The 17,492-nt window shown below is 51.0% G+C and overlaps 2 protein-coding genes across 5 annotated transcripts in view; one reads left to right on the top strand and one right to left on the bottom strand.

Annotated features, from left to right (window-relative positions):
• Positions 1-2,191: 2,191 nt before the first annotated feature.
• Positions 2,192-8,024, top strand: MTERF4 (mitochondrial transcription termination factor 4). Its single transcript, XM_055586635.1, has 4 exons — positions 2,192-2,343; positions 3,478-3,958; positions 6,230-6,414; positions 7,077-8,024. Exons 1-4 carry the CDS (start codon positions 2,323-2,325, stop codon positions 7,425-7,427), a joined length of 1,038 nt encoding a protein of 345 aa, XP_055442610.1. The 5' UTR covers positions 2,192-2,322; the 3' UTR covers positions 7,428-8,024.
• A 48-nt stretch (positions 8,025-8,072) lies between these two features.
• The window catches only part of SNED1 (sushi, nidogen and EGF like domains 1), a 76,199-nt gene continuing 66,779 nt past the window's right edge, over positions 8,073-17,492 (bottom strand). For 2 of the 4 annotated variants that reach the window (XM_055586629.1, XM_055586630.1), the window contains exon 30: positions 13,931-14,226. In XM_055586629.1, the coding sequence (XP_055442604.1) occupies positions 14,100-14,226 (127 nt within the window). In that variant the 3' untranslated portion in view covers positions 13,931-14,099. Of the gene's footprint in view, positions 12,719-13,255; positions 13,294-13,930; positions 14,227-17,492 lie in introns of those variants that run through there. The other 2 variants (XM_055586632.1, XM_055586631.1) reach the window with 2 other exon arrangements.

Genomic DNA, 17,492 nt, shown 5'->3' with positions numbered 1-17,492 from the left:
TATGTGGGGGTGTCCGGCCCTGAGTGTCCCTCTCCCCGTCCTGATCAGGACCCAGTGCAGCTCTCACACACTCAGATAACTCCTCCCCTCTAGGCTCCAATCCACCCTAATCTGAAATTCAGCCTCTATTTTGTATCTGTTTTGGAGAGGAGGGAGTGGTTGGGGTCAGAAGGAAACCTTTCATTTTACCCCCTGCTCAAATAGCAGGAAGAAAACAAAACCAAGCCCAAGGCCCCAGCACCCCTTTCCCATGTGTCCTCACTCTGCTGGGCCGAGGCTCCTGCCCAGAGGACCGAGAAGATGTGCAGGGCCAGCCTGCCTCAGGTGCGATCCTGCGCCCAGTTTCCAGTGTTCGTGTAGGAAGTATGCAGCTATCTTGATGACAGTTCATTTTATTCTCCACTTCCGGGATATCGGATGTCACCATCCCTTCCCTTTAGGAAGTGCTGCTTGAGTCTCTCTGATGTCTCAAGAGAATGACGAGGGCTCTTCCTCTGTCCAGCAGAGATAGTAAAGGCAGGACTTTTAGAAGTGTATTTTTTAAAGTCTGTAGTAAGTTAGTAACATTTACTCTTCAGAATCAAACAAGTCTTATGATGTTCTAAGAACTCTTCAAAGGTTAAAAAAAAACCCAAATATTTTCCTTTGTAGTTTCTATTATGCTTATAATACAGAAGAAGTTACAGAATGCTTTTTTCAGACAGGTGTGCAATGGGCTGAAAATGCAAAGTTCTAGGTCTCCAAGAACTGTTACTTCTGTATAAGAAAAATAATTAAAACTCACCTGATTTGTTGGCAGAGGAAAGCCTGAACACTTTGAGAGTATTCTCTGCAGAAAGAATCCAGGCAGAAAAGTTTTGAGGCAGATGCTGAAAAATTTTCCTCCCCACATTACAGTTAAGATTCCAAAGAGCAAGGCTTTCTCAGGGCACTGACGTTGCTGCCAACTTTCTGGAGTGATCCCTGCATGCCAGCCACTCCTCTTTCTAGACCTAGACACCTATTTAGGTTCTGTGACTCCTTCCAGGGAGGCACACAAGGATGTTCTTAGACTTTGGGTGTAAAAGCATTAACGTGATTAGCTTTGCAGTACTGACAGCTGCATATTTCAAGAAGAAAATCAGGGTAAAAAAGCAAATCAACAGAAACAGAACCATTTCTTGAGTTCCACACGGTTTACAACCTTCCTCTTTTTTGATATAATCCTTTTGTGAAAAGATATATTTTTAGCATCCTGTCTGGTGCCTGGCCCAGAGCAGGTACTCTATAAACTGTATCCATGCAAAAATCAAGTCCTTTTCCTCAGTTCAGAAACAAGTAGATACAACAAGAAATGCTTACAAATTAAGGTTTGGGCTTGAAACTGATGGAATTTAGGCAGCTGAGAAAGTACACTCTTTTGTTCTTCTTCACCACTATCCCCTTTTGAAAGATTCCCAGTTTCTATATGAACGATTACAGGTCTATATCCAAAATTTAAGAATAAATGCAAATTAGGCTGCAACAATTTCATCCCAGAAGGAAACCATACCTCTAAGTTGGGAGGAACTTTTTAAAAGAAAAACCGTAGACTTCTGGAGTTCCTTTGGACAGTTTAGACACATCTAGAATGTGTGTGTTTTTATCAAGAATTATAATTGGAGCTGGCAAGAAGGCAGGGCGCTTGTCTACAAAGGACGGGCTGCAGTCTGAGACGGTTGGGTAGCTGTAAGAGGAACTCCTGAGACCATAAGGCTGTTCCTGGCAGGTGCTGCTCTGGGTAGGCGGGGGCGTCCCTGGATCTGGGATGGGGGCTGAGACCCGGTCCTCCGCGGCCCCCAGACCCCATTTGGAACCTGGTGATCACTCCATTCTCATTTCAACTCGACACTAAAATTCTTACTGGATACAGATTCCACATCGAATCTTAAAGAACGTCACCTGGGACGATTCCATCTTATTCAGACCCCCCAGTCTCTGCCTTAAGCTCCTTTCTCCGGGGAGGTTACTGCGGGACCAGGGGGGCGGCCGGTGTGAGCCGAGGTTACAGTTTTCTCTTACGAAAAGCGAGCGTGTGGGGAAGGGGCTGTTCATTTGTTCTGCCAGCCGGGAGCTCCGGAAAGTGGGAATCCGGTCAGAGTGGGCACGAAGCAGGGAAGCCGCGGTCCGGGAGCCCACGGTGCAGGCGGCCGGACGCAGGTGGAGAAGGGCCGGGCGGAACTGCCTCCCTCACCCTTGCGCTTGCGAGGGGGAGGGCGGAAGCGACGGACGCGCGAGGGCGGAAGCTATGGGTCCTGGGAGCGCCGCTTCCGGCGCCCGCGGAGCCGGCGCCGCTTTCGTGCTATGGCGGCGCTGGGTCGGCAGGTGAGGTGCTGCCGGGTTCCGGTCTCCTGCGGGTCGCGGAGGTGTGCGGCACCCCGGCCTCCGGCGCTCTCCGCCGCGTTGGCGCGGTTTTAGCCCTTTGTCCCCACCCCGCCTGCCGCCGGCGCTGGGCCGAAGCCGCGGCTGGACCACAAACAGGGCGACAGGGGCGGCGGGCGCTCCGAGCGGGCGGGCTTGGCTGAGGGCGCTGGGGAGGCTCAGGGACGCGTCTTGAGGGGCGTTGAGGACCCGGGGATCGGGCCCCGTTGGTGGCGCGCCGGCCTGACCCCTAAGAGTTCTGAGGTCAACGGGAATGCTGTAGTTGGCTGGCAGGCTAACGGCGTTCCGTTTGTGGAATGAATGCAGTTAGGTGAATCTGGAGACTGGTACGAGATATGGAGGTTTCAGGTGTGGCTACCGACTCGGACCCCAGAGTTGGCACAGAAATGACTTGAAACTAAAGACGTTTGAGATTCAGCAGAGACTGAAAGAAGCCTGCTTGGAGCGGCCCTTATCTCACTAAAAGCAGAGCTTTCCGGGAGTGAGGGCGCCACAGAGCCTTTCTCCTGGGGAGTTTTACCGCCTTGAAGGGAAAAAAAAGAGGGACGACCCCTGGTATCAACATAAACACTGTCACAGACTTTCTGGGCTCCCACTTGTTCCCCGAAGAGCCCTCCCGTTTGCTCTTCCCCTAGAAACCTTCCTCCCCCATTTGCCCCCAGCTGTAGTCATTTAGGGAGCTACCTCTTTCCTGAATCAACATACGCATATAAATACACTTTTTTCTTCTGGTTAATCTCTCAGCTAAATTTGTAGCCACCCCCCTCCAAGGCATTGAGGACCCCCCACACCTCAAGGCGTACTTTACCCAGTGGCCTTGAAATTGTTCTCCCAATCCCTCCTTGTCCCTGTCCCCTCAGTTAGAGCAGCAAAAGCAAACCTATCCTTCTGCAAACTCTGTTCTCTGTACATGAACTTCTTTCTCTCTAGGCTTTTAAAGTTCAGTTATGATTTTGCAGATTGCTTATAAAAACTTATGTTTGTGTGAGACCAACGAGCTAAAGACCCTGACTCAGAAATCCTGTGGTGTCCGTTGCATCGGTGTGATGAGGAATGCAATCCCTTTGTGTCTTACAGGTCTTTGATTGGCACCGTCTGACGCCCCTTACCTGGGCCCTCCTCGCTAGGCAGACTCGGCCTGCAGGACGGAAAAGGACGGCTGCTTTTTTGTTGCGTAAGCTAATGACAGCCTCCAGTGGAGGGGGCCTTGAGGAGTCGTCCTTTGTTGAACCCCCAAAATGTGCACAGAAACCAGAGCACAGAACAGGGCTGAGTCAGCGCCTCCTTGAGAAGCAGAGAACTCCTGTGTTGCAAGAGAAGTTTGTCAGTTCCCTCCGGGACATGGGTTTTAGTGATGTCCATGTTAATGAACTGCTCAGCATACAGCCAGGTACCCACCCTCAACAGATGCTGGACATCATTTCAGAATTAATACTTCTGGGTTTGAATCCAGAGCCTGTGTGTGTGGCCTTGAAGAAAAGTCCTCAGTTATTGAAACTGCCTGTGATGCAAATGAAGAAGCGCTCCAGTTACCTGCGAAAGCTGGGCCTTGGAGAAGGTATGAGGTGGTGGGGATTTTATATGTAGTGCTGAGGAGTCAGAGCTGGAGACCGAATAGCCTGGGGAGGTGGATTGAGGAGGTTTCTGCGGGGGGAAAAGTCCTTGAGAGGAATGCGTGATTTGGCTTAGAGGTGAGGAGGCAGAGTGACCTCTGCAGAGGGCCTTGCAGGCGGGAGGGGGACCTGAGTGACCACTCTTGTCTGGTGTGTTCCCTGTGGGGGCTCTGGCATCTGGAACGGCGGTGGCGCGTGGTGTGGGCCCTGCGCATGTCAGCGTGTGGCGTTGGCTCGTGTGTGTGCGTGTCCCCTTGGATGCTTAAATTGACTCGGGGCAGGCTCAGTGCTTTGTGTGTCTGTGATGTGAAGCCAGAGACTTAGACTCCTTCATCCCGGGGCCGTGCCTGCGGAATGAGGAGAGGGATCTGGAGCCGCGTGAGGCATTACCGACACTTAGAGTTCCCCGTAAAGGCTTGGATTCCAGTCGGGTGTCTCCATTTAATGGGAAATGTGAAATCTTCCTAGATTCCTGGGACACAGGTGGAGTGGCCGTTTCCCAGCCACCGTCTCCCCCCCCCCCCCACACACAGGATTCACTCCCCCCAAATCCTAGAAGTTCACTGGATCTCTCTCTCTTTTAAATTAATGAATGAATTTTATTTTTGACTGCGCTGGGCTTTCGTTGCTGCATGGACGGCTCTGTGGTTGCAGCGTGCAGGCTTCTCGTCGCCGTGGCTGCTCCCATTTCAGGGCACGAGCTCTGCCCCAGGCGTGCAGGCTGCAGTCACTGCAGGGCGCAGCCTCGCTGGTTGTGGCGCATGGGCTTGGTTGCTTTGAGGCATGTGCAGTCTTCCCAAATTTGACCTTGTGTCCCCTGCACTGGCAGGCAGATTCTTAATCCATTGCACCACCAGGGAAGTCCCACTGGGTCTCTCTGTGGGCTTTTCTAGAGGAGGAGGGTAGGGGCTCATGAGGATCGCCAAGGACCCCTACCCACGTTCACCAGAGGAATTCCACTGTTTGTTCATTCTTGTCTCTTGTTGGTGAAGTATTGTTGGGGATGGGGAAAGGGGAGAAAAGGTTGGGAGTCCAGATTTCAGAGGATCTCTACAGGCCTCCTTTTCTTCTCTAGAAGATGAGCAGAAGGTAATGGTGTGTGTTTCTCCTAACAGATTACCTGTTGCAGTGTAATCTGAAAGGCTCAACTTAACACCATCCTTGAGCTCAGTTGCTTCAATCAGGTCCGACTTTTTGTGACCTCATGGACTGTAGCCCACCAGGCTCCTCTGTCCATGGGATTTTCCAAGCAAGAATACTGGAGTGGGTTGCCATTTTCTTCTCCAGGGGATCTTCCCAACCCAGGGATTGAACCCACATCTCTTTTGTCTCCTGCATTGGCAGGTGGGTTCTTTACCACTAGCACCACCTGGGAAACCCTAATGCCTTACATGCCTTCATTATAAATTAGCAAGCTCAGCGTGACCTTAAGCTGCAAAGATAAACACTAAACTCCTGAAATTCATTCCTGAGTATGTTTTATCAAGACATTAACTCAACTGTTAGGGAGATCTAACAGTTTATTTAAGTGGTTTCCAGTTTCTAGGTTCTGAGTGTTACTCGGTTATCTATAGGAAGGTCACATGCCCCAGTTTGCCTGGGATAGTCTCAGTTTCCGCCAGTTTTCCTAATACAGTTACTAATAGAGCCCCTGTCCCTCAGAAGTGCCTTAGTGTGGATGAGACCTGCGGCCCCCTGCGAAGCCGGAGATCAGTCTCTGTGCTTGTGCGTCAGGATTCTCGCTGTTATTACTACGCTGTTATTGTGGAACCACTTTTTATTGCGTTCCAGCTCCTAGGTCCTAAGATGTTGGTTGTGAATGTGCCAAGGACTGTTTTATTGCAGGAGGAAACATGAGTCCAGAGCCCCAGCGTGGGAGAGACTGCTGCCTCACCCTCCTGTCTGGCTTTCCCAGCACATCCCTGTGAAAGTCTCTTCTAGGCGAGGAGGGCACGAGGGGCCCTAGCATATGAAGCAGGCACCTGTCAGCTGGGGCTGGGCAGTGAGGAGCGAGAGGGTGTCACTGGGGAGTTGAGCCATTCTGGCCCCTTCTGCTTCCACAGTGCTCCTGGGAAGACATATCTGAAGTTGGCAATCCTGTGGAGGAGAGGATCCTTGTTTGTTTTTTAAATTCTGGCTTGATTTAGGTGTGGTTGGCCCCTTGGGTTTCTGGAATATCCTAAAATGATGTACTTGCCCTTTTTAATGATCTTCAGGGAAATTAAAGAGGGTGCTTTACTGTTGCCCTGAAATTTTCACCATGCGTCAGCAGGATGTTGAAGTCATTGTTGGGGTCCTTAAGGAGAAGTGCCTTTTCACCGCAAAGCAAGTCACCGAGATTTTGCACAGGTGCCCGTATGTTCTTCGGGAGGACCCTGGTGAGCTGGAGTACAAATTTCAGGTAAGAATGACTGGTGGCGTGATGGGTGGCAGCAGGTTTCCAGTGTAGTCAGGGTCAGCTGACTCACCTGGGCAAGCAGACAAGGTCAAGATTAAACCCTCTTGGCCCAACACCAGCCAGAAATTCAGTTTTGAGTCTTCTTTGCCACAGGTAAAAGATCTTTTGCAACTTTTCTGCCATTGATAATGGATGACTCTGGCCCATTCTTAGAGTTCATATGAGACCTCTGCTTGAAATACCTAATTTAAAATTAGCTGGAACCTTTCTTTCAAATCTGTTTTGCATGTTGATCTTAGAAATGTAAGTATGAAGGTTGTTCTAAAGTTTTTGGTAACAATTTTGATGGCTTAGGTCAGATCCTAGATGTTTTCTGAATTATTTACCTATTTTTTTTCATGCTCCCAGTTTTTCTTACCCCATGAAGAAAAATAGAACTTAATTTCTCCTTCCTGCCCTTTATTTTTTGCTGCATCTTTCTCGATATAAATTTGAAAATGCTTTGAAAGCTGTCGGCCATCGTGCAGATGCTGGGGGTCACAGTGCTCTGCCGTTGTTGACTAGTCAGGTTTCTCCGAGTGCTTTTGGACAGTTGCAGTTGGCTGTGCTTTAGGAACCTACCAGGATTTTTGCAGCTGCCTTCCTAACCACGTCTGTGTCTCCAGTATGCCTATTTCAGGATGGGGATTAAACACGTGGACATTGTGAAGACGGACTTGCTGCAGTACTCCATGACCAAGACCAAGCAGAGACACATGTTCCTGGAGCGGCTGGGCCGGTACCAGACCCCTGACAAGAAGGGGCAGACACAGGTCCCCAACCCTTTACTGAAGGACATCCTCAGAGTTTCAGAAGCTGAGTTTCTGGCCAGAACAGCAGTTTCTTCTGCTGAGGAGTTTGAGGTTTTTAAGAAACTCTTGGCCCGGGAGGAAGAGGAGTCTGAGGGCTGCATGGCTGACGAGGAGAGTCTGGATGAGGAGGAAGAGGAGGACAGGGAGGAGGAGCAGGAGCTGTGATGGATGGACTGGAGTGAAGGGAGCCCAGAGAGAGGAAAGGTTATTTTAATTTCCTCAAAGCTTTTGGGAACCTCACTTCATTCTTCTCAGGTTATTTTTTATTCTTAAACTGGTCTTTTGATGAAAGAATGTTTGGAAATCACCTGAGAGGTAGACAGGCCAAACTAAGCAGCAGATGCCTTGGCTTGATCGGTCGGGTTTGGTGTGGAGGCCCTGCTCCATCCTGAGCCACAGGCTGGGAGCGCCTGAAGTCGGGAGTTTGGTGTGGAGGGCCCTGCTCCATCCGGAACCACAGGCTGGGAGCGCCTGAAGTCGGGGGCTCAGTGCGGCAGCGTCTGGTTTTGCTGTTTCTCCGTCATCTGTGTTGGTGATAATTCTGTGACACAGTGGGGATGTTTCTTCTGGTTCAGGAGTCATTTTACATCCTTCTAGTGACAAAGAGTTAGGAGAAGACAGTGAAGCCTTAGTACATCACAACAGTTTATTTTAATGACAACAAGTAGCAGATTTTCCACAAAAATACTCATGTTTTTAAATAAAAAATACTGCTTTGTAATTGCGTTCAGTGTACAGCAGAGTAAAAGAAAGCTGACTGGTGACGTGTGGTTTGTCCTGTACAGTTTCTTGATGCCAGCGCTGTGAAGGGACGCTTTTTGCATTTCTGAACAACAGGCCCATCTCTGACCTGTGGGGGAACCTGCTTTTGCGCCAGCTCGGTCCAGGGGCCACATCTAGTCCTGACGTCTCCGGCAGCTATGGAGTGCTGACCTGGAGCATGCCAGAACATGGTCCAGACGGGGCTTCTGAGGCCAGAGGAGAATGCATGCCTGCCAGGGTCACGGGGTGTTGGGGTCTGGAGCCAGGGCCAGGGTCTGGGCTTGGTATCATTGCAGGGAGCTCCATGGCACCAGAGGTGGCCCCTTGGGGAGGCCAGAGGTTCTGAGGAGCAACTTTGAAGAGCTGGGGTTGGGGAATGGGCTTGGGTGTATGCACCAGGGCTCATCTCTGAGGTAGAGGCCCAGTCCTGGGGACACAAGCTCGGCAGGGGGGGAATGGGGGTCACTCCATGTCCTGGGGGCCCTTCCCCGGGGACGGGCTGGCTGGCACAGGATTGATGCTGCAAAAGACATTTTTGGCCATGTGCCCAAAACCTGAGAGTCGTGGCACTTGGCTTCATTTTTCCTGCAGAGACTGTAGGTCCTGTCGGGTGGCAGTCCTCACTGGGCTGAGCCTGACCCCTGGGAGCGCCCGGCACCATCGGCGGTCAGTTGTGTCGTTAGGACCGAGGGCGTGTGTGCAGCCTCAGGACAGGCCCACAGCAGGCTGAGCCGGCCCACAGGCAGTGGCGGAGGCTCACATGCTGCGCTGAGCCTGCCTCTAGCAAACGCGCCTGTGTTGATCAGTGAGAGCTTACGATTCTAAACGGCTGCTTGTGTTGTTTCTCTTTTATGTAAAAGATTTTTTATGATAGTTCCTTTCCGGCCTGTGCTGGGGTGTCGTTGGGAGATGGGAGCCGTGTTTTATTCTGGGGACTAGCACCTGGAGCAGACGCTTGTGCCTCCAGGCTCGTGCCGGAGCACGACTGCACAGAGATGCTTTCTGCGAAGGCCAGTGGCCCGTGAGTCCCTCCACATGGGAGTCCAGCATCGGCGGCAGCAGTTCCGACCCAGCAGAGTTGCGGAGGTTGGCTGACGCCGGGTGGACCCTTGTCTACTGGGGTGCTGGTGGGGGGCAGCGAGGTGCTGCGTAGCTTTCCCCATTGGCGCCATGCCAGCCCCAGTGCAGGGGAAAGGGAGGTTTCACCTTCACTGCCTTCTCTGACCACGGGAAGGAGGTTTCCTGGCTCTTGTGTTGTGTCGCCTTTTGGTGGCTGGCGCTGTCCCTGGAACCTGGGGTGTTGCTCTTGTGCTCCCCATTTGGGGCTAGCAGAATCTTAAATTTAAGCTCGATTGTGTGGTCAGTTGATCCACATTTTGATTAGCACAAGACTGCCTTGGCAGCCCATGATTGCTCCTTTTATGTCCACACAGAGCTGTGTATGCCCCTGACAGTTTTCTGACTCCGTGTTACTCATTCCTTTGGGTGGACTCTGAGGATTTCCAAGGATGACATTAGAGTTTGACGAAGGAGCCGTGTGGGCAAAAGCAGGGGCTCATTTGTAATGTTTTAAGGATAGATTATAATTCCTTTAGCATCAGGAAGTCTTCTACTAGATATATAATTTATAAGACATCAAAAGGGGTTAATCATAAGAACACAGCACCACACTCTGGATTCAGTAGACTGTTTCTTGTAGGAACAAAGGCTTCTAAGGTCAAAACAGGAGCACGCTCCGTTGGCCTTGTGGCTGAGGGCTTGAGGTTGTTACCGCGGCAGTGGCGCGTTCCACGCACTCCCCAGTGATTGCGCCGTTGGCTCCTGGTGCCGCAGCTTCCATGGCGCAGCGGCAGGGCCCGGTGCAGCGCAGGTCAGCAGCGCGTGTGTACGTGTGCGCTTTCCTCGGTTCTCCCAGCACCGGGGCCCCGGGACTGATCTCTGCTGTCTTCTCCAGGTGGGCCTTGGAGACGGGGTACCTTCGGGATTACAGTAGAGACGTCCTTGCTGGAAATGACAGAATGCATAATACACAGACATATGCACACAGAACTTTAATATAAGTAAAAAGCCTAAAATATAACTCTGTAAAAGTTTTTTATAAAAGTTGAAAGGAAGGAGGCCTTTCTGGGCTGTAGTGCTGACTTGGAGCCGGATCGCTGGGAGGTGCCCGGGCCTGGAGCTCCAGCCTGGGTTGGCTGTTAAACGCTCAGCACGGTGTCAGGTGGGCTTCCCGGCTTTGGTCCTCACCTCATCTGCAGGGAGGAAGCGTGCTGGAGAGCGGGCTGGCAGGATGATGCGGTGTTCGGCGTGTGAAGGAGGAGGGTGTGGAAGGTGGTGCATACTACCTGGTGGCCCCCAACAGCATTGCATGAGTTGTGGCCTCAGGGAGCCCCTTCCCAGCATCTAGTCCTCTCCACATCGCCTGGCTTGTGGGAGGAGCCCTGCTGTGCTTGGTGGACATGCTGCTTTGGCTTTCCATGTGGGCTTGAAACATTGAGGTTTCCCTGAAACCCTTGAGGTCTTTGGTGCCTTGGTGGGACTTGTCATCCTGGGGATAGGCTGAAGCCTATGGCCTCAAAGACCAGGGCTGAGCTCAGCATGGCCCGTGGCCGACTTGGCTCTGCCTGTTTTTGTAAATAAAGTTTTATTGGGACCCAGCCATCCCCATCAGTCGCACGCCTGTGGCTGCATTCGTGCTGCAGCTGCAGAGCTGAGTCGTTGCCGCAGTGACCGTCTGGTTCACAGGCCCAAAGTACTGTGACTTTAATGGAAAAAGCTGTAGATGAAAACTGTTTAAGCTCCACCTTAGTGTTGGCTATCATTTTCTCTTTCAAAATCAGCTGGTCCATATGGCGGGTCACTACTTGCAAACGGTCAGCACAGACTGCTGGCGGAGGAGAGCCCGCCGAAGGGCTTCCAGTGTGCCTCACCTCTGCGCCTTCTCCCAGCCCCGTGGTCTTTGCTTTGGAAGCTGTAGATAGCAGTTCCTCCTCAGTTTGGTGGTTGGTTCCTAAGGGGAGAATCCTTTTCTGATGTTGGAATCCGAAAGCTGGTTTCTGAAGGTTGCAGAAGCATTCCTGACGGGCAGCCTTGCTCCCCCGGGGCAGACGTGTGTGCAGTGCCCGCTTAGAGCAGCCTGGGCTCTATCTGGTGAGGGTCTGTCCTGGAGGTCTCCCTGCCTGTGGCTGATGCCTGCCTGGCCTGGCCGACTGTCTTCAGAGGCCAGAGGAGGGAAGCTGCTCAGGCCACTGACTCCAGCCAGGACGCTGTTTTCAGTCTGATTTTAGACCTCATCTTCTTGGGCTTTAGAAACGCGTGAGGTTGATGGAACGCAGCAGGAACATCCTGAGTCCTTAGAAGAGAAAACAGACCGGGTGTGAGGAGGAGGGCACTTGTGCACATTCCTCTTCACACAGTGGCTCTGGGCTGTTGCCCCCAGAGGACCTAAAGGGCTCGCCCCTCCCTGCCTCGAGCTGTGGGCCTCGTCCCCTCTGACGTGGGGGGTGGGGGGTGGGGCAGGCTTGTGGAGGACCAGCTGCGCCCTGGTGTCCGGGACAGCTCAGCCCCGAGGCCTACAGGCTGCTCCCTTCATGTGGCGATGCCGTGACCCCTCTGAAGATGCGCTGTCCCTGGTCTCTGTTGAAACGAGTTCTTGCACTTTGGTCTTGGATGAATGGTTGTGTGTGAATTGTTGTTATGCTGTTGAGTCTCTAAGTCGTGTCCAACTCTGCGCCCCCCTGGACTGTAGCCCACCAGGCTACTCCAGAGAAGTAATGTTCCTGCTTGTTTGTGTTTCCCGTCGTTCTAAGAACAGCAGTAGTACCGTAGTGTAGTGTTAGTTGCTCAGTCGTGTCCGGCTCTTTGTGACCCCATGAACTGTGGCCCACCAGGCTCCTCTGTCCATGGAGTTCTCCAGCCAAGAAGACTGGAGTGGACTGTCATTCCTGTTGCCCTGGGATCTTCCTGACCCAGGGGTCAAACCGAGGTCACTTGCACTGCAAGCAGATTCTTTACCGTCTGAGCTATAGCGAAGCACCTAAGAATCGGTATTCAGAATAGGTGTTCTAAAAGCTAGTATTTGATAAGTTAATAGTTGAGGATTTCTGATTTGTTTTTATAGAAATGGATTTATTGGATGAGTTCTAATAAAATATATTCTCTTTCAGGTGACTTATTGCAGTATAAACATTTCACACTCAAGTTGTATCTGTGGGTGGTGAACTTCGTGCAAGCCTTGGAGTGCATCTTCTGAGTATGTGGCGGTGGGGGGAGTGGGCCACCTGCCTGAGGTCACATGTTCCCGCTCACGTGTGGCTGCCCCACCCGTGGGCCCAGCCTCCTCCTTCCAAGATCTGCTTTAGTGTCAGCCTGGGCCTGCAGGGCTCTGCTGCTCCTGGTGTTTACAGAGGCCTCTGAGTAACAGGAGGCTGTGTGTGCAGCTGCTCTGCCCCGGCTGCCTCCCGCCTCTCCTGCAGCACTGGGAAGACGGGCTTCTTGAGTGCCGAGCTGCCCTGGCCCAGCCAGAATGCCTCCTTCATTCCCAGGGCCGTCATGCTGACAAGAAGCTGTGTCAGTCACTAGGTGGGTCTCTGGGTTAGCCCAGCATCTTCTAGACTGTTGAGACCTGCTCAGAGTTTCCTTGTGGGGAGGTAGGAGTCACAGGGGGCTGAATTGCCAAAAGAGGTTGGGAAATGCTGGCATAAATAAGAATAGTGTTAGAAGGTCCCTTTTGTTTCAGGTTCTCTGAATGCTTAGGGTCCCGTGCACGAGCATTGGGCTCCCAGTGCAAGAGCCCCCAGTGTGAGGTCAGCGCCCCCCCCAGTGGCCGCCCCTGCAGGGCTGGGCGCTTCTGGAGCCTCTCCACCTCTGGCTCCAGGCTGCGCCTCTGTGTCCTCCCTGCGGGCCTGGCAGTCCCGCCTCCCTGAGGCAGGTGGTCTTCAGCCTCTGAGAGCTCAGCCAGCCCTCCATTGCCATTGCTGGTGACTGGGGAAGGCGTGTGTCTGCTGTTTGAGACACAGTGGGGTTCAGTGTATTTGGGCTAAATTTATGTCTGTTGGGAGGCCTTAAGGATTATTTTCCTCACTCATCTTGACCCCCTTAGGAAGCTCTGAAACCTTACGGTCCGAGAGTCTTTGACACAGAGCTGCACAGGGGGATGGCAGCCCGCCCGAGGACCCAGTGCTGGGACCCTCCTCAGACTTCACAGCAGTTCTGCGGCCCAGGGGACGTACCTTAGGGTTTCCTCAGTGTAGGACTGTTACTTTGTTTCCTGAAATAATTGGAGAAATGTGGGTTATGAAAAAGAATGCGTCCCTCTGACCTGGCAGCTGCCTTAGCCCCGGCTCTCGGTCCTGAGACTGTCTGGTCTTTTGCTCACACGCGTTGCAGTTTGGGAGTGCAGTCAGTGAGACAAGGACACAGGTTAGCGTCTTACTCTCGGTGCCCACCGGGCTTGGCGTGGGTGTCGTAGAGTGAAGGCAGGTGGGCGCCTGCTGGGCCTGAGTGAATGGGGGTGTGGGGGACGGGGTCTTGGGAGGCAGGCGATGCGCTCGGGTCAGGCAGCAACGGGGCTTCACCTGGACTCAGTAACGCGAGACCCAGGGCCTGTGGCACCTGGTTGGTCTGTGGAGAATGTGACTGAGGTTTGGACTCTGCTGTCTGTACTCAGGCAGTGCGTTGTATAATTCTGTGGCTACCTTGACCCCTTTGGGGAAAGACCTGGGTGAGAGTTAATAAAAAGTAGATAGAGATTTACCATATTTACATAATTGGGCTTGTCAGTAACACTTCTTAATACTAGTGCCAGATACTGTGTGAACTTCCATAACCAGAGTGATGCCTCAGCACCCACCCCGTGACTTCCTCTAGCGCCCACCCTGTGATCTTCCCAACCCCCACCCACCATGTAAGCTCCCACAGCACCTGCCCTGTGACCCACCAGCACGCCCCATGCCCACGGCGCCCATCTCTCTGCTGCTATACACATAGCCAGGCTGTACATCTTGGCAGCCAGGCCTAGCCATGGCCTGTGGCATCCCCCAGCCCCAGTCAGCAGGGCCACCCTGGCCCCATTTCTCAGCGACCACCGTGGGCACAGCTCGGCCCCCCCCCCAGGACGCACCTGTCTGGGGCTCTGGCGCGGGTGCTCTCACAGCTCTCCTTGAAGCAGGTGTCCGGGTGCACTTTGTAGACTCTCTTATACCTGCGTCACCAGAGAGCTCTGTGAAGCCAGGGGCTGAGCGGAATGTTGCCCAGCTCCTTCACCTTAGCCACATCAACCCACAGTAACTGTGCAGGCCTCTGAGGAAGGCTGTTGCTAAGGAAGGCTGTTTATTCCTAATAAAACCTTCTCCTATAGATGTGTTAAAATGTCAACATAAAAATTATGTAATTTTAAAACAACTTTATCAAGGTATAATTTTCATAAAATAAGATATGCCCATTTTAAGTATACATCCTGATGAGTGTTGACAAAGTCATGTAAGAGATAAAGCCTGCTGTTTGAAAGGCATGTCTTGCTTGAGATAGACGTTGTTGTTGCTGTTTGGTTGCTAAGCTGTGTCCTAGTCTTTGCGACCCCATGGGCTGTAACCCTCCAGGCTCATCTGTCCATGGGATTTCCCAGGCAGGAATACTGGAGTGGGTTGCCATTTCCTTCTCCATGAGACGGGCTACTTGGCCCTAAAGCTTTGAAACAGTAAGACTGTCCTCTTCTGGAAAGTTGATGGAGAAACCTTGGAGATGCAGGCGTTAGATGTGGGCGACATGTAGGACAGGAGCCTTTACTCCAGCCCTGCCTTACTAACTAGTGTACTCTGAGATGCCTCTGGAACTTAAGCCTCAGTTTCATACAAAACGGGAATTGCTTATCCTGCCTCTGTCACAAGTTTATAGAGAACAACAAGTGAGACATTAAAGCTTTTGGAATGTTGGAGCTGTTTGAAAGAAATCCAGGGAGTTCAGTGGGTAAAACCCCAGCTCATGAGCTCAGTCTAGGAGAGCCTTAGGATCTGAAGCCTTAGCTAAGACTTCCATTTCCAGTCATCTGGCCGTGGCAGGATCTGGAATTAACCACACGTGAACAACTGGAGAACTGGGCAAGATACAGGAAGTGAGTCTTCTCGGACGTTAGAGAACAGCGCAGGACTGGCCTGAAGAGCAGGGGAGCACACGAGCGCCGTGGCTGTGCGGCACTCCGCCTGTAGGCGCTGTTGGGCTGTGGTGGGTTGAGGGGGATCCACACAGTGGTTGCACTGAGTTGGTGAAACACGAGATTGGAATTGGGGAAGCAGAGGTGGCAGGAATTTGTGAGTCAGAGTCCAGCAAGGAGGGGGCTGTACAGAGGAAGAGCTCCAGACTTCTGGAGAGGGCTCCCCTTGGAGATGAAGCTGTGCGTGCACAGGGTGGACAGAGGTGGGCAGAGGGGAACACAGAGGAGCTGGACAGTCCCAGACCCAGAGTGGGGAGGTCCGGATTAACGGTAGGCTGTTGCAGAGCAGCAGAAACCCCAGAAAGGCCTTGCTTTAAAAGTGAGGCAGGATGAACCCCGGAATAAAGCTGTGCTAAAGCCACCCTAAAGCAGGCCTCAAAGGGTCTGTCTGAATTGCCTTAAAAAATCAAACAATAAAGGAGCCAAAGAAGGTCTGCTCTGAGCGCTTCTATTCAGTGCAGTGTTGGAAATGCTGGGCACAGCACTCAGATGGGAAAATGAAACAGGTGTTCAGATTGGAAGAAGACAGGGAAATTGGGCCTGTCTGTAGATGAGATGACAGTCTGTAGGGAACTGTAAAGTCTCCACGCAAAAGCTATTAAATGAACTCAGCAAGGCAGCAGAATATAAGATTAGTATACAGAAGTCTGTTGTGTTTCTTTACACTAATAATATCAGAAAGAGAAAGTTAAAAAAACCTGCTTAAAATCACATAAAACAACAACAACCCAGGAATAAACTTAGCCAGGGAGATGAAATACCTATATGCTGAAAACTAAAACATTGATAAAGGAAGCTAAAGATGACCCAGAGAATTGGACACATATCCTGTGCTCTTGGATTGGCAGAATTAATATTGTTAAAATAGCCATACTCCCCCAAACAATCTACAAATTTAATGCAATCTTTTTCAAAACATCTATGAAATTCTCCATAGTACTAGAACAAATAATCCTGAACTTTATATAGAATCACAAAACACGAATTGCCAAGCAATCCCGAGAATAATGGACAAAGCTGGAAGTATAACCCAGGCTTCAGCCTATACTATAAAGCTACAGTGATCAAATCAGTGTAGTATTGGCACAAAAACAGACATACAGATCAGTTGAACAGAATAGAGAACTTAGAAATAAGCCCATACACATACTTATTGCGAACTTCAGACTTAAGAAAGTAGGGAGAACAACTAGGCCATTCAGGTATGACCTAAATCAAATCCCTTACGATCATACAGTGGAAATGAAAATAGATTCAAGGGGTTAGATCTGATAGAGTGCCTGAAGAACTATGGATGGAGGTTTGTAACATTGTACAGGAGGCTGTGACCAAAACCATCCTCAAGAAAAATGCAAGAAGGCAAAATGGTTGTCTGAGGAGGCCTTACAAATAGCTGATAAGAGAAGTACAAAGCAAAGAAGAAAGGGGAAGATAAACCCAACCGAATGCAGAGTTCCAGAGAACAGCAAGGAGAGAGAAGAACGCCTTAAGTGAACAATGCAAAGAAATAGAGGAAAACAGTAGAATGGGAACGACTAGAGATCTATCTCTTCAAGAAAATTAGGCATACTAAGGAGATATTTCATGCAAAGATGGGCACAATAAAGGACAGAAACGGTATGGACCTAACAGAAGCGGAAGAGATTAAGAAAAGGTGACAAGAATGCACAGAAGAACTGTACAAAAAAGATCTTCATGACCCAGATAACCATGATGGTGTGATCACTCATCTAGAGCCAGGCATCCTGGAAAGCAAACCCAGGTGAGCCTTAGGAAGCATCGCTATGAGCAAAGCTAGTGGAGGTGACAGAGTTCAGCTGAGCTGTTTAAAACCCTCAAAGATGATGCTGTGAAAGTGCTGCACTCAATATGCCAGCACATTTTGGAAAATTCAGCAATGGCCACAGGACTGGAAAAGGTCAGTTTTCATGTTAATCTCAAAGGCAGTGCCAAAGAATGCTCAAACTACTGTACAGCTGTGCTCATTTCACACGCTAGCAAGGTAATGCTCAAATCCTTCAAGCCAGGCTTCAGCAGTATGTGAACCAAGAACTTCCAGATGTACAAGCTGGATTTAGAAAAGGCAGAGGAACCAGAGATCAAATTGCCAGCATCTGCTGGATCATAGAAAAAGCAAGAGAGTTCCAGAAAAACATCTGCTTCATTGATTACACTAAAGCCTTTGACTGTGGATCACAACAAACTGGAAAATTCTTCGAGATGGGAATACCAGACCTACCTTACCTACCTTCCAAGAA

This window comes from Bubalus kerabau, chromosome 6 (genome assembly GCF_029407905.1).
Source record: "Bubalus kerabau isolate K-KA32 ecotype Philippines breed swamp buffalo chromosome 6, PCC_UOA_SB_1v2, whole genome shotgun sequence".
NCBI classification, from domain to species: domain Eukaryota; kingdom Metazoa; phylum Chordata; class Mammalia; order Artiodactyla; family Bovidae; genus Bubalus; species Bubalus kerabau.
This window is presented reverse-complemented; position numbering and strand designations above follow the sequence as displayed.